General features: G+C 43.4%; 1 protein-coding gene across 1 annotated transcript; it reads right to left on the bottom strand.

Annotated features, from left to right (window-relative positions):
• Positions 1-1,874: 1,874 nt before the first annotated feature.
• LOC311231636 (uncharacterized protein) lies at positions 1,875-17,472 on the bottom strand (the record flags this gene model as incomplete). Its single annotated transcript, XM_084318264.1, has 3 exons — positions 16,410-17,472; positions 6,136-6,186; positions 1,875-1,925 (listed from the first exon to the last, which is right to left on the bottom strand). The coding sequence occupies exons 1-3, from the start codon at positions 16,668-16,670 to the stop codon at positions 1,875-1,877; spliced, it is 363 nt and encodes a 120-aa protein (XP_084174390.1). The 5' UTR covers positions 16,671-17,472.
• Positions 17,473-17,702: the final 230 nt, after the last annotated feature.

Here is a 17,702-nt window from a genome sequence, read left to right on the forward strand (position 1 = left end):
GATAACAGCTGCCAGGGCCCCGGGGAGAGAGGGAGGAGTGAGAAAAGAGGTCAAATAGTAAAGAGAGCAGGATTCCAAGGTACAGCTGAAAGAGAAGTACACACACGCAAGCACCCAAACGCACAGGACCACTGACTCACACTGCCAGTGAAATGTAATGATATGAACGTGACACTTCACACACTAACCCTGCTGCCTGCTATGTGCTTACGGTTGGTGTGTGTGTGTGTGTGTGTGTGTGTGTGTGTGTGTCACTCTCAGAGAGTACAGCGAGGAGGTGTTAGTCGGGTACAGAGAGAGACAACTGTTCTGAGGACACCTGTCCCTTTCACTCCCAGGATGGAGGGATGTACTGGGACAGCTGCAGGGACAATAAAGAAACATTGCTTCACCTCCCCCTCTATTCCTGCCTAGTCCCTCTCTCTGACCCTCAAAACGCCGTAAGAGTTTAGCTGATATTGTGGATGGAGAGAGAGAGAGACCGAGACCGAGCAGAGGCCCATACTTGGCCATCGTTAGCGAGCTCTGCCTTCAGCTGCAGCGACTGGCATATATATTCCAGATACATAAACAGAGTGTGTTCTCTGGCGACGCAGGCAGCGATGTTCACAAGGCATGCGCGCTACTAGCCCTGGGCAGGGAGCAGATGCCATCACAATGGCGTACAATACAGTGCTGCTGGCTGCTGCATCTCAGCATAGCGAATCACAATAGTAATAACGATACAATCTGGAGCCTCAGTCCCTGTCCCTCCCCCCTTCCCCCTCTCCCTCTTTCTCTCTCTCTCTCTCTTTCTTTCTGTCAACAACACACAAACCGCCGCTCTATAATCAATGTTTCTATTCCTTGCGTTCGTAGCAGCAGAGTGGCCACTGTGCGGGTAACCGAGGGAGTCTGATTAAATGTCCTGACTGGACCATTCCAGGAAAAAGGGGGTCATGCAGAATTCTCATCCGTTAATGCTCGATTAACATTTCATGCTAAGCGACAGCCCCGTTCCGTTCTGATGTCATGTAATGTACAGTGCGGTAATGGCACACGAGATGGCAAGGAGATGGAAACAAGAGGCACATACAGGAGGCGATACATGAAAAGGGTTATCAGGATAAACACTCACCGACAACACGGAAGGATAGTACAGTCCCATCATCGTATTCTGTGCAAGAACTCAATTTGTCGTCTCTCCACACTCTCTCTCTCTCGCTCTCTCTCTCACTCCTCCTCGCACGCTCTCTCTCTTTCTCTCTTTCTCTGAGCGCGTGTCACCTCTCCAGCTCACTGTTTCTCGTCTGTGTGTCTCCCAGATTCAAAATCTCCCTCTCTCTCTCTCTTCCCCCGCTCGCGCCGACTGCCCTGCCAATCCCCCCCCCACCCCTCCCCACCTCCTCCACTGGCCCTCTGTCCCTGTCACTCTCCCTCGCTCGCTCGCTCACCGATTTCCTCTCTCTAGCTTTCTCGCTCTCTCTCTCTCTCTCTCGCTCCCTTTCTTTCCCTCTACCCCCAGCCTTCTGTTTTGCTGCTGTGCCCTTGCTTGCTCATCTCTTCTCTGCCGCGCTCGTCTCTCTACTCCAGTCCTCTTCTCCTCCTCCTCGCTCACCCAGATAGCCTGACGCTTCCCCCTCCACCCCTCCTACTTCTCCTCTGCCTCTGTCACACCTGCAAACTTTCCCCTCCCCTCCCCTCCCTCTCATGTCGCAGTCCCTCCCTCTCTCCCTCTCTCCCTCCTCCTCCTCTGTTCTCTTTCTCCATGTAGGTGAGTTAACTGGGGCTGCTGGCACCACTGGGATAGGAACACAAGATCTCTCTCTCTCTCTCTCCCCTGCAGGGGCCTTTGATCACATCTCTCTCATGCAGCCGGTGACAGTTTAGCACCTTCATCGCATTCGAGGGCCTTTGTTATTCACCATCCTGTCTGCTTTTTCCTCCTGGGGGGGAGGGGGGCAGTTCACACTACAGAACTCCCCAGGCCGTCTCACAGGTCCTTAATGGCTTACTCACATGCCCCATAAGGCTATATCTCTGTATAGTCTTACCGAATCATTACCCATTAGCCATTATGATGGCTTTTTGCCATAAAAACACTAAGCTATAATGCTGTACCATCTTAGGTTTTAATATCAATATGATAATTATATGATATGGAATGATAATCTAATCTGGTTCCACCCCCGAGATCTGAACACACGTCAAATAATAATAATAACTTTATTTGTATAGCACTAGGCCAACTGGTTTGAAAACCACAGTGTAGAAATCTCACACAATAAAAGCGATGGGGACACACACACAAACACTAAAGGACAGAGATAGATGGCTTGTGGATAAGAGCTAGTGGAGAGCAGAGCAGGACGCTGGACGCTGGTCAATGGGACACTCAGAGAGAGAGAGCGGGACGAGGGGATTACAAGCGCATCAAGAGAGCATGAGTGGATGAATGGAGGATGATCGGAGGATTAACCACACAAACTAAACTGTCTAATAACACCATCAGCAGGCTAATACACCCTCAGCAGACTGGACTGGATCCACACACACAAACAATTATACACCGATCCTTACTTTTTCTTTTTACATGTGTACTCTTGATGTACAGTATTTGTGTGTGCAGACTGCTGAATTGACTGATCTTGAAAATACATGTCAAATACATTTCATCTAGCATAGAATAGCGTTAATAATGCTGACATGACAACAGTAATGTTAATAATGCTGACATGACAAGAGTAACGTTAATAATGCCGACATGACAACATTAATGTTAATAATGCTGACATGACAAGAGTAATGTTAATAATGCTGACATGACAACAGTAACGTTAATAATGCTGACATGACAACAGTAACGTTAATAATGCTGACATGACAACAGTAACGTTGATAATGCTGACATGACAACAGTAACGTTAATAATGCTGACATGACAAGAGTAATGTTAATAATGCTGACATGACAAGAGTAATGTTAATAATGCCGACATGACAACATTAATGTTAATAATGCTGACATGACAACAGTAATGTTAATAATGCTGACATGACAACAGTAACGTTAATAATGCTGACATAACAGTAATGTTAATAATGCTGACATGACAACAGTAACGTTGATAATGCCGACATGACAACAGTAACGTTGATAATGCTGACATGACAACAGTAACGTTGATAATGCCGACATGACAACAGTAACGTTGATAATGCTGACTAGGCCTGCCACGATAATCAATCAATCAATTTATTTAATGACCACCCAGCCAGGCTGGTGGAATTTAGTTTCAGTGCAGGTTTCATAGCAGTTCCAACATAAAAACATAAAAACATAGAACATATGACATCACTTACAGCGTACATAAAAGAAAACACAATTACATAGATACAGTTCAGAGTTTGTCCATGTCCATGTCAGTCAACATTTTGCTGGGCGATTAATTGCCCCCGAAAATATCGCGATAAGCGATATTATTGCGACCGGTTAGAGAATTTTTTTGAGAAATGTATTTCCCAAAACTTTTATTTTGAAGCCCACCGCTCCGTCTTTTCCGGTTTAAGACTTTTATTTTGAAGCCCACCGACCGGACCGGAAGTATTGTTGTGATTATCCTAGCCGACAACTTGTCTCGTCCGGTTGTGTTTTTTAGTTTTAACGTTAGCTACTAACGTTAGATGCAGCTACTACAGGCAATCAACGATGAGGAGGAAGCGTCAAAGCAGTATATAATAGAATAGCTGTGGTGCGTAGGCACTGCAGCACGACTCGAAAACGACCCGTTATAATAAATTAATTCATGTTTAACTTGTCCCCGTCTCCAGTGCTTTGACTAGCCCCACCCGTTCATTGTAAACAATGATGCATGTAATTGTATTAACGTTATTCTGTGTTATTCTAACGTTACACTACAAATAACGCTACTTGGTTAAAAAAACACTATTGAGAAATGTATTAAGCTATATGTGGCGTTGCTACTGCCCCACGGAGCTCCCGTGCTGTGCTCTGTAGTAACGCCAGCGGCCAACCCACACGGAGAGAGACTGCAAGGGGCACTGGTTCCGCCTCATTAAAACAAACGCGCAAATAGCAATTAATCGCGCCCGTCAAAATCATTGCATTCATTTTAATTATCGCGGCAATTAATCGATTTATTGCTTATCGCGGCAGGCCTAATGCTGACATGACAACAGTAACGTTAATAATGCTGACATGACAACAGTAACGTTAACAGGTTCAGCGCCAGAGGTCGCTATGGGTGTTGGGCCGTTGTGTGCCAGCGCTCTGTTCAATGGGGATAAATTCCGGTGTTTGCAGTGCTAAACCTATATTAAATATTATAGCTATGGATCTAATAACAACGTCGATTGTCAGTGAGTTTCTTCCGGTCAACATGCAAAAAACTGATAATTTTTTCATCCATACATTTCCGTTTTATACCGTGGTGAATATGAGTATAGTTTTAGAGTGATCCTGTGTAATCCCAGGAAACTCCGGCAAACAGCGCTTTACTGTATTTCATTATAAATCGTGCCATTTATCGCCTGGATCAAGGATCATTCTGAAATCAACGCTAGATTATCGGTATTATGTTTCATCATGCATGCACGAAAGGGTGGGGGGGTTTCTATGCTTCGAGCGCCACCAACGGCATACATTACACAGTACATTACAGACACACTGCGATCGCGGGGAAGAAATCATCGGATCAACGCAAGATTGATAACATATAGTCCTTACCTCGTCTATGATGTACTGCAAAAAGAAGAATCCAATTATCTGATCGCCATTCCAAATTCTGATCGCGGTCGTGTGTCCAACGTTATCCACCAAAACACATGAACCGGCGGTGCTCGAGTGTCCCCAAGCCATGTGTTATAAACGTTACTCATGCCCGAGAAGGAAAACCTGGACCGGACTTCTTAGATCGACGTACAGCCCAAGCCAGAGGCTTTCCAATGATGTGCAATACCGGCTGCAATGGGTTAGGCGGCAGTATTGGCCGTTTGCGATCTCAGAGCCATTCCCAATGATAACATCAGGCTGGATGGATGAATTATGAATGGATATAGCGAATAAAAGAAATAACGATTAAAACCCGGGTTTTCTCGGGTTTGGTGCTCAAGCGATGGCGAGTTAACCCGACTTATCCCGGGTCTGGCGCTGAATGTGTTAATAATGCCGACATGACAACAGTAATGTTAATAATGCCGACATGACAACAGTAACGTTAATAATGCCGACATGACAACAGTAACGTTAATAATGCTGACATGACAACAGTAGCGTTAATAATGCTGACATGACAACAGTAACGTTAATAATGCTGACATGACAACAGTAACGTAATAATGCTGACATGACAACAGTAGCGTTAATAATGCTGACATGACAACAGTAACGTTAATAATGCTGACATGACAACAGTAACGTTAATAATGCTGACATGACAACAGTAACGTTAATAATGCTGACATGACAACAGTAGCGTTAATAATGCTGACATGACAACAGTAACGTTAATAATGCTGACATGACAACAGTAACGTAATAATGCTGACATGACAACAGTAGCGTTAATAATGCTGACATGACAACAGTAACGTAATAATGCTGACATGACAACAGTAACGTTAATAATGCTGACATGACAACAGTAACGTTAATAATGCTGACATGACAACAGTAGCGTTAATAATGCTGACATGACAACAGTAACGTTAATAATGCTGACATGACAACAGTAGCGTTAATAATGCTGACATGACAACAGTAACGTTAATAATGCATAATGCTGACATGACAACAGTAACGTTAATAATGCTGACATGACAACAGTAGCGTTAATAATGCTGACATGACAACAGTAGCGTTAATAATGCTGACATGACAACAGGACACTGAGGGCAGAAAAGGAGGTGGAGAGTCTCCTTCTACACAACGTAGAAATTAGAATCGACATCCCCACCTTGTGGTATAAAGAGCTTGGACGAGCCATGTGACGTTCCAATTGACACTGTCTTGACACACTATTCAGGAAATGGACCATCAAAGACCCAATAAAAGGGGATATTATGCTCATTATATGAAATACTTATCCTAAAATATATATATATATATCACTAATATCAGATGCGTTTTAGTTCTTACCTGGCTGTGGGGCGGGTAGCCATGGTAACCAAGGGTCAGGGGGTCGTTGTTCTGAAAGAAAGGAGAGCAGATGTTTGAATATATCAACAATAAACCTTTATTTGTCAAAGCAATTAGCATAATGGCAGCAGATTGCCAGCCTCACCTCATAGAAGCCTTTCCCTACTTGCATGTTTGAAGTTGTATAACAATCAGACACACACACACTCCTTCTCACACCCTCTTTTTGTTTTTCCAGCCCCTCGCCCCTCCTTTTTCCCCACGCCTCCTTATTTGAGGTTCTAGTTCCTTTTTGTGGCATTAACGGCTCCTAATCACATTAATTCGACCGCTGATGGTCTCCTGCTATCTTCCTAGTCAAGTCTCCTGTGGAGTTTTCACCCCCAGTGCATCCATTGTTTGCCTGTTAAAGCGAGGAGGAAAAATCCAGTGTCAAATCATAAATAGGTCAAGAGTGTCAGGGGGAGTACGCTGGTATGAGGTGGCATCAGAAGCCATTATGCAATCTCAGCCACGTTACGTCTTCAAATGTCTGTCCGTGTAAAGCAGGGTGTTGTAACACTCGGTGAGTAATTGTAAGTAGAGGAAAAGAGAGAGCAAAACATTTCCATCTCTGTTTGGAGGCGAGGATTCATTGTGATCCATGTCCCCACCATCCCCGAAAAAGGAAGTTTGTAATTAATTTTATTCACACTCGCAACTGTGTTCCAGCATTTATGCAAATGTGTTCCATTAAAAAGTGAGCTTTTTACAGCAATTATTAGCCGCCTGCATTATAAGGAGGGGGAGGGGAGGGGGGTGGCGTACTTGCTCTGTCTCTGGCTTCATATCGTTGGGATTAAAAAACAGCTCACCTCCCCCCTCTCCTCTCCTCTTATCTCCCTTTCATCTGGAACCAATGTCCCTGGTCTGCACTCTCCCCAGGGGGAACACTTAGCTCTGTTCGCAGCACGGCTTGAACCGTCCTGATTAATACTGCAGCCATCCACTGCCCCCCCCCCCCCCCCCCCACCCCCACCCCCACAGGGACCACTCCACTGAAAATGCAGCACGCCATTCCTAAAAACCAGCCTCCGAATATAGAGGCTTGGTTTCTGGGAGAGAGAAGTTTTGTTTGGTGAATTGGGGGGGGGGGGGAAAGGCAGTGTGTATGAGCCGGGCCTCCCTCTCTTCAAGCCAAAAATGTACTTAGTGAACTGGCGTTGGGAGGTAGAAGTGGTTAAATAATGCAATGCCTTTTAGAGGCTTGACTAACATGAATAAAGCATAAACATCTATTTTACAACACGGCCCCAGTTGGAGAACACAACGCTTGTGGAGATATGCCTCCTGTCTCTGTGAAGACGCGCAAATGCAAAAAAGAAGGGGATGGGGGGAGGCAGGGGACGAGGGACGGAGATTTTTATGGGGCACCACATTGTGATATAACGATGGGGGAGGGGAGCAGTCATAAAAAAAAACATCTGGAATAAATATTTCTGGTCAAAAAGGAGGGAGAAGAGAGGATGGAGAAATGAAAGAGGGGGCGGATCCTAGGAGGGAGGGAGGAACCCGGGCTGGACGAATGGAAGGGGGGGAAAGGGTCAAAAAGCAGTAAAGAGAGGGAGGGGCAAAGACAATGACTCATACATGAGCAGAGTCATGCGCTTCATTTACTTAAGGAGAGGGGGATTGAAGGAGGCCGGCCAATGTAAATGCATTGTCAGCAGTGTCTTACCATTAGCATTCATTACAGCTAATTAGGGCCAAAATATTGTGTTTCTCAGATATTCTTTTTACGGTATAATGATATTTTACAGTATTTAGTTTTCTAGTACAAATTACAATGTGAATTTTTTTTTAATGTCTTTATCTTGTAATACAATTGTCATGGTGTCGTTTCCTTCAAAATGGTCTATCTATTTTAATACTGCTGCAAGGAACAATTTCTTGATTAACTTAACTTTTATGATATATATATATATAAATATCGCAGATGACAGTATGACACTTGAAAGCCTTACACTGTAACAGTACATTTACAGTAAATCATACTGGAGTGTATTAAAACATATGTATAAAAATGGTAAATACTGGCTGCACTCGAGCTTCAGAGAGATAAGCCAACAGCCAGGGTTTATTTGGGACTGTGAGGAGGAAGCCTGGAGGCACATGTATGCACCAGGGGTGTCGCTGGCCCCGCCACAGGACAAGGAGTCCACCTGCGAAGCCTACATCAGTGTTGCCACATGGGACACATGTTAAATGTTAAACATGGGACAAATTATCCTACCAGAGGCTTACAATTATTTTGTTTTCTTTAGGAAATGTATTGTTTGCCAATTCTAACCAATAGAGCATAATAGGTGTACAGAGTGCAAAACCAGTCGTACAGAGGGCAAAGTAATCGCACAAATACGATAATTATCATACATCTGTCAACACTGGCCTACATGCACCATGCCCGCAATGTAGCTGCGCGTCAGGCAACAAAAAGGCCCGACGTGGACGTCTGAATTCAGCCTTTAAAGAGGAGGACAAACTGCAGGGGAGGACAGAGTGAGCAATCGGGAGAAAGTAACGAGAAGACTTCAAGTCAACAGATGGCAACGAAGCGGGGGGGGGGGTGAAGGAGAGGACGACAGGAGGGGGGGACAGAACCCTCTGAAAAGCATGAGGTGCGTGTGTATTCCAACTAGAGAGGGAGCTTGGTTACCTCGAATGCTCCAAGATTCTCATTCACATCACCAATTCACAGGACTGTGGTAATCCCTTGTATATACGAGCCCAGCCAGTAGTCTCCAAAAGTTACAGGCAGTGGCGTGTGCATGCGTCTGTCTTCTTACCAAATTCCCATAATCCATTCCTAATTTCATCACAGGACTCCTGGCTATTCCCATGGTGGCTTAGGAGTGCTCTTTTTTAGGTTCTCGACAAGGTACCACGTCTCGGTTCTTTTGAAAAGTCATGCCACAGAACTACAAAGCAGGGTATACCATGGACTCAAGAAGTTGTAAATCCATTTCATCCACAGAGCACTTGCATGCTAATCCCACGTCGTCCAGGCAGCCAGGGCAGACTCCAGATGTATTTTCTCTTGATATGTACTTCAAGTTCTTCTGGCCGCTCGCCTTTTCAAGGGCCCGTTGTCTACAGTGAAAAGTGGGTTTGCTCACAAAGCCAGTTCTGACATAATTGTTTGTCTGCATGTAGAACTAGACAGGGTTGCTTTATTCAATAACACACTGCTAAGAAGTCAGACCAGTCGAGACAAAACACTTAATAAGCTTCAACTAAGCCAATACTATACACAGGCCTGATCAAAACCAGAAATGACCTAATATCTACCACTCGCATTGCACTATTATGTTTAATGCAAACTACACTAGCGCACACACACTCTCCCTCTCTCACAAGCCCATCATTCAATCAACAGACCACTGCCAGCAATCCTTCAAAGACAAACAGGGACGCAAGAACTAAATAAATATTCTCAACTCGCAGCCGGAGTACATTTTTCTCGCTGACGTTTTCATTCTATTTCAGCGTCGGGCTGTGCTGAAGGTACGCGGTCGCGGGGGGGGGGGGGGGGGGGGGGGGCGATCCACCTACATTCATGTTCTAGTCAAGTCATTTGTCCTCGGCGCTGTCACCCCAGGCGAGTCCTTATTAGGTTAGAGGGCCCCGGATTCCAGCGCAGAGCGACAACAAAACGCCAAGCCGCTCGGCGCACGGGATGGAAATTGAAGCAGACAGCCTCCTCTCAACATCTTCACCCAAAACCTGACTTCAGCTGTAGACACCCTGTTGTTGTCATTAGGAATCCCTCTCAACCTGAACAAATGATTCCAGAGTGCTGCGCCGGAACGCAAAATAGATCAATGCCATGTCGTTTTCCGTGCCATTTGAAGCACTCCAATCAGAAGAATGAAACCATAACTTATAGAATGTTCACAGTGAAAGCTAGACCACTGGATAAGGCTGAGGGATGGTCAAAGTAATTGCCAGTTTTCATTCCCGCACCTCAATATAAATTACAACATGACGTGACATCGTTTTTAATTAGCATACTTTTTAGTTACGAAATTGCCAGTGACTTTTTTTATTCAAAATGTTTTTTCATCAATTACAACTATGTGCCTTTATATTTATTGGAATTGTAGATATTGTCAACACTGGAATAAAAAAAATCACGACATTTATGTGGATCCATAAATGAATGAGGGACTACGGCAAATGCACTGTTTATAATGTTTATGGGCAACATTGTAAACGTTTTATTTGCCCTCAGTGAAGTCAGTCAGCTGCTTTTATTTCATTTGAAAAAGGCTCAATCCATGATCCAAACATAAACAAGTGAGTAACCCCACCTCCAAACATGAAAAATGGGAACAGAGAGATGTGTTTTCATTCTCTAGTTGATTGACTTGAGCTCTTGCTACAAGCGCTAACAGCTGTAAACGGGTGGACGCTGAGTGGCACCTGCTTCCCTCCGGTGGCCATGTTAATGGGCGCTGCTCTTCCCAGCGGATGCTACCGGCGTGGAGCTCCACGTGGCTCGTGGGAGGAGTAGGGATAAAGATCTGTGTCATGGCCTCGCTTTCAGTTTTTATGAAAGTAAATATGAGTTTTTTTTGTGTATCTGCTGTATTTTGTGGCTATAAAATGTTTGTTTACATTAGTAAAGTTTGTAAAAACAATCCTATAATACAGACTTATGGTTAACACTTCCAGCGCCAAAAACGCTGTCCAGCGTTATTGCCCGCCATGCGTTGTCTGCCAGGATCGCTGTACAGCGTTTTTTAGATCAATATTTCATTTTTTCGCCATGGCATTCATAATTCATATACCCACCCCCGGTCCTGCAGCTGGACCCCAGATGTGACTGCAATGACGGCTCAATACCGCCGCCTGGTGGATGGTCGGGCGAGTTACACTCGCAAAACAGGAAATGGCATCAGTGCATCGAGGAAAATCATCCGGCAGTCACATCTCGTTACGGGACTCCCGACAGACACTATGTACATATGGATCGCTTTCTAAACTTAATAATCGATATGATTTCAGCGTTTATTGCGCCATACAAACTGGAAATGGACCTAGGCGATCGGCGTCGTATAATTGGGATCTTTCACCGCCAGTCTCATTGGCCCACGGTAAGAGGAATATAACGTTATTTTCAACCCGATTGTGCATTTCCTTGTTTGCAAACCATCTGATCAATATATCCACCCAACCTACATAAAGCAGTTACTGATGATCAAGGAATTATAAACGACCCCCCCCCCCCTTTCCTCCACGCATGATGAAGCATAATGTATACGAATCATATACATTTGAATTTTTTAATATAGCGTGTATGGGAATACGGCACTCTATAATAATCTCGTATAATCTATATATGCGCTTGGGCCTATAACTAGCGTTTTGGGAATTACAGCAGAAAAGATTAAAAACATACTTATATTCTAAAAGGTATTAAGTATTAACACAACAATGTATGAATGAAAAAGTATAACGTTCCCACATCCTGAACGATAGATAATCGATGTTGAATGGGCCATAGTAATGTCAATATAGCAATAAAATTTAAAAAGTTATAGCCCTGCAAAGAAGGTAAACATCTCCATAGGCTTACAGCGCTGGCAGAGAGGGACCTATGGGCATAACCCCCGGCGGGCAATGTGTTAAGAACTAAGGTTCCAAAAAAACATATTTTCCATCTACAAATCCAACTCTTCCAAGAATGTGATGTGAATATACACTCACATTTGTAGGCCGAAAAAAGTCTGGATTGGGGTTTTAACTAGCTGTGTGTACACCCAAATTAGCTGGGCTAATTATTTGAGCCATGTACAATAGTTTTATATATAATAAGAAATAAAATAAGAAATAACAATTCAGTACATTTATATCTGTGTTCATTTGTTACATTTAGTTTCACTAAGTTAGGAAAGTAATGTTTTAAGTCAAGCCTGATGTTGCCTTGCACAAAAGAATGATCCCAGTCTCTTCCACACAGTGAGGCATACAGTTTATTAATTGAACAATGGGTATTTACATTTACCCGACTCTTTTATCCAAAGCGACTTACAAGTTCTGTACGGCAAGTCATCAGGAAGGGCACAACTCTATCAGCTGAGTAACAATGTTCATCAAAGTGTTGAGTGCTACAGTGTAGGTTAGTACACCCTCTTTGCGCCACCCCTGTGCCTCAAATAGATTCGCTATCAGCTCTATCTTTAATCTTTCAAAATGTTCAGTTGCTATCGCCATCAGCTCTATCTTAAATTTTTCAAAATGTTCAGTTGCTATTGCATGCACTCATCTGTGTTTCACTACACACATGAGTGCATGCTTACTAGGGCTGTCTTAAATACTTCGAAGCTTCGTTCGATGGCACAAGCTTCGAACATTAAAAAAAAATCGAAGTTTAAAAAAATAAATTAAATAAATAAATAATTTGTTTTACTTCGATTTGTGTGTGTGTGTGTGTGTGTGTGGGGGGGGGGGGGGGGGGACAAATACACTGGAGGAAAGTAACCCAGCTCAGCACTGCCCAAATTATATCATCACTATTGCCTATTTGAAGGATATCATCCTCAAACAAATATACACCTACATGCCTTGTAGAATTCCACACATATGAAAGAAAGATACTGGGATGAATAAACAAAATAGGAAATAAAATGTAGAAATGCATAAATACATATGAATCTCCATAATATGAAATAGAACATTTAGATAAGGTGCTACTGAGATGTTTTGGTGAGTACTTTGTTTTTTTGTGGAAGTAGCCCTTCTTAAAAATGCATGAACATTCACTGATAATTGGTCTGTAGTGGAGTCTACAAGGTCTACATTGCCGGACCATGTAGAATCCGGACCTTGTAGACTGACATAATTCTGTGCATAGTTTAGTCTACTACACAGGCCATATTTCAAATAATCAAAATCTTACTTCATTCATCTTAAACATTCTTGATTTGGGGGATTGGTAGTTCCCATGAAATCTGAAGTTGTTCAAACGACAACAGCGATCCACCTTGAATTAAATCACACAGCCGAGTGAAACTGTGGGCTACTTAATTAATTATTCCAATCCACTTTATTTATAGAGCACATTTAAAAACAACAAAGTTTACCAAAGTGCTGTACAAGTCCCACAACATAAGATAAAAAAAAATAATAATAATATTATTAAAAAAGATTTATTACATTTTTTTTGAAGCTTCAAATTAAAATCGAAGCTCGGCCCCGAAGCTTCGATTGCCAAAAAAAGCTTTGAAGGTCAGCCCTAATGCTTACCAACTGTCAGTCTGCAACACTACTATCACCGACATCTAAGAAGGGAGATCCCCCCTTGAATGGCCCTTGTAAGGTTTCTCTCCTCCACACTGCCTGTGGTGCATTTTTCCCTATCGTTAGGTTTTAGTGAGTTTTTCCCTTACCTTCGCGCGGGGTATGTCTGGGAGTGTTCGCATTGCATTCATTTATTTGCATTTATTTTAAATGTGTTGGACCTTGGGCGCCCCAGTGGCGAACCACATAACTCGCTGAGTCGCGGCACGGCCGACCCGGGTTCGATTCCCGGAACCGTCGTTATTTGCCGAATGTCTTCCCCCCACTCTGTCTCCCATTCACCCTCTCTCTCTCTCTACTGGACTGCCCAGTAGTAAAAAAAAAAATAAAAAAAAATAAACGATAAACGCTAAAACACAAATCTTTAAAAAAAATTGTTGGACCTTATGGTGTTCTTATTTTGTTCTTGACTTATTGTTATGTTTCTTCTTGACTTGTTTAAAGAAGACTTGTCCGGCCCATGGGGACATTAACGTGTGTTGTCGGGCCTTACAAATAAATGTGATTTGATTTGATTTAAGTAAGGTTAGTTAGGGTTCAATTTTTTTTCTCTCTTTTTCAGATAATGGTATGGGTATCGGTAGTGCTGTACCGAATGTCATTTTTTAACATTCGAATCTTCTATTGAAGTATTCGAACGAAGCTTCGAATGTCTGTAAAAAAAAAGTTATTACATTTTTTTTTTATCCTCAATTTGAATAAAGTGATTAATCTGATTAAATGAGTATTTTTTATTTTATTAAATCAACTTTCTTTAACTCATCAGTTTCGTCAAAATAAAAAATCCAATAAGGGCACGGTTGGTCTTATAGTATAATATTATAATATTAGTATAGCCTAAACTTTATCTGCAACTGTGAAAAAAAAAACATTGTTTTAAACAGATTCAATAAACATATACAAAAAAGATTTTATTAGAAATTCGAATGTTGATTTAGAATTAGAATGTCAACATTATGATCGAAGCTTCGACGGATCGGTACACGTATCGGCCTGAAAAAGTTGGATCGGTGCATCCCTAGATGTAACCATGAGTCACGTGGTCTACTAAAACTTTGAGCAGTTGACTTGACAAGAGTAATTCCACCCCCACCACGCTATGAGATCATACCCAAGACGGCTAATGGGGAAAACAGCAACGACCATGTGGGAGAGAGAACCCATTATTGGGCTGCGGTGGCGACGCTGGGTTGCTCATGATTCCAACCACACCCCATTGTACTGGCCTTCACAGCCAAGTCACACTTTAACCCTGCAAATTGCAATGGTGTCCGGGCTATAGAGAAAATGGTTAAAACCATGGTGTATGTGAGAGAGAGGGGAGGGGGGGGCAGAAACAGAGATAGAAAATGAATAATTCTTTAGTCACTTGAATTTCACATAACAGAGAAAAAGAAAGAACTCAAAACTTTATGAGGGACAAACTCCCACATGGTGCAATATTTTCCATGATTCACTCTCCCCTTAAATACAGCCTGAGAGAAGTGCTGGCATCTTTAAGGTCAAATTATCATTTCTTGGAAAGTCAAGCGCTCTCATTAACAAGTACGTTGAATCTCTCTCAGCCCACTTCACTGCTAGAATATTAATGGTGTCATCGGGTCAGGACATAAGAATACGTCAGTCATATTTATACACACTGGGATACAGAGGTTCATCATTGTAGGTGTATTAATCACAAGAGGCAGACGGAAAATAGCCTGTATATTAGTGATGCTTTAAAAGGGTAATCTCCAGCCTTTGTTTACAAATTGCCAACATAAATGTGTGCGAAGGACCCAATATATCCCCAATAGTTAACGACGGCAGTATGTGTGTGTAATATGTCTGCATTATGCGAGTGTGTGCGTATCCACATCATGCACATATGTGTAGAGTATGTGTGTCGTATTAATCCTCCCCGTCAGATAAGGATCTCAGGGATCTGTGTGGTTATAATGCCCCCTCCAGTATGAGCTGTGATCCCGTTAGCCCCAAACAAAGCCTCTTTACTGCCAATGATAGGGAAAAGCTGTTCCTACTCACATGGAGAGAGGGGGAGGCGGGCACTTCACCCTCATTTCCTGACTACCCGACCAGCTGACGTTCAATACTTTTTAGGAGCTGAAGCTATTGATCTTCACTCACTCTCCCTATACACACACACACACATCCACTCCTGTCCGGTTGTAAGTGCATTATAGTCCTAAGCATGTCTTTCAGCACTCCTAGGCTGCAGCAACGTCAAGTATCCGTGCCATTAGTTTAAGCAGCCAACTGGCCACTTCACCTCCATTACTGCTGCTCACATGGCCGAGGAATAGCTTTCTATGTTCTCATGGAGCTCTTAACCCCCAGTAATGTCAAATAATGGTGTCTAGTGCATCAGTCCTGTCCCCTGTCGTGCTCTATGGGGAAATTATTGGGAATGAGTGTGCTCACTGAGGGGGAACAAAGATGTGTAAGCAGTTGAAAGAAATAAGACTGTAGACTACATGTACTACATTCACAAATTCAGGTCGGATGTTATGGTATGATAAAAAATAGTGTATACCCAAAAAATAATCCTAGGCTTCATATGCCATGTTCATGAGAGTGATGCGAGAAGCAGGTTATAATGATTGCCCCTCGTAAAATGGGGAGGTCTCTTGTTTACTTCAAGCACCCTCTGCCCTCTCACCCTCACTCCCCCCGCAAAGATCACACAAGCAAACGTTGACATCAATTTCCATTCTAAACCAAATGTTATCCACACCATTTACGCCACATGGCAGGGGGGCTTCTTAACATAATAAAGGTCAAGTTTGTTTACATTCCCTATACTTGGCTCGCAGCTGATGAATACGCATAAGGCTGAAAGCACTTGGGGGAGGATTGTAACAAATGTCCCAGTTATAACGATACATTTTTAAACATGAAAAGCATGACTGTCTTTACAGCATCACTGTTCTCACCTGGCCAACCTCGGCGATCCCTCCGGCACCGTCGATGCGGGGACGCTTGCACTCCGCCGCGGCTGCCTCCACCAGAGCGGCGGCGGTCTGCGCGTCGGGCTCCGGGTCTCCCCTCTTCATCCCGCGGACAGAAGCCGCAGCAGCGCCGCCCGGGCTGGGATGCTGCACTCCGGCCATCGCGGCCTGCAGCTCTCGATCCCGGTCCATTAGACCCCGGGACCCAGGCAGCATGAGGGATGCTACGTCGGTCGACATTAACATTTAAAATATCCTTATGTTCCCAGTCTAGTTCTAAATTTGGAATAATTGCCACTTATCTGCTCTGACCTGTATAAGAATCCTCTGTGTAGTCAAAGTGTGTATCAAGTCAAAGGAAATGTGTTGAGCTTTGCAGCTAATCTTAATGTATACCGAGTTGTTTAGGCCTTCGTAGGACCCTGCTAGGAGTTAATAGATCCCAGTGATCTTTATACGGCCAATCTGATCAAGCAACTTGATCGAACATCCGCACGCTTGATTTTACAAGCATTACAATGTCGCCAACACCGCGAAGTCTACAGTAACATGCAATGGTTACATTTACAACACCGTACAAAAGATATGGGAATTGCCCGTCCAGCCTATATGTTATTGTCCTGATTGTTGCCCATGCATTTAGGCTACCAAAGGCCTAAGCTATAATAGAGATCATAACAAACCTAAAAACGCTGATCAAAACAATGATTCCTGAGCATATAAACCGTGAAACCCTTTACAATTGCGTATGAGATAAATGTTTCAAGAACATATCAACATCCTACCGCAACCTCAAGACGAAAATCCCTCTCAACATGTCTTCCCTATCGCTTTTCCTTTCCGTCTATTAGCGAGACTTTTACCACAGAGAGAAGAGGGTTACTGAAAGTCAATCATCGGCAGGATTCCTCCCTTTCCATGTTAGTCCTATTTTTTTTGTGTAAAACAGTTTAACAAAATAAAGACAACAACGGGGCTGCGGCGTTTCCTTCCCTGTCTTCTATATATTTGCCCCCCTCTGTCTCCCGGTGTATGTTCTTGCGGCGTGTGCTGCACTACAGAAAGGAAATAGTCTTCCCTCCCCCTCTTCTCGTGGAGTCATTCCCCTTCCCTCCCTGCCTCGTTCCTCCTCCTATCCTCCGCTCGCTCTCCCCTTTGAACAGTACAGTCAGGCAGCCATCAAATAAACGCAGTGTGCCGCAGTGCTTTTGCACATTTCAGCGGGGGCCTTGTTGTGCGAGACTGCTGTGGTGCTCAGTACATTCTGTATGAAACGTT

This window comes from Notolepis coatsorum (genome assembly GCF_963971535.1).
Source record: "Notolepis coatsorum genome assembly, chromosome: 7".
NCBI classification, from domain to species: Eukaryota; Metazoa; Chordata; class Actinopteri; order Aulopiformes; family Paralepididae; genus Notolepis; species Notolepis coatsorum.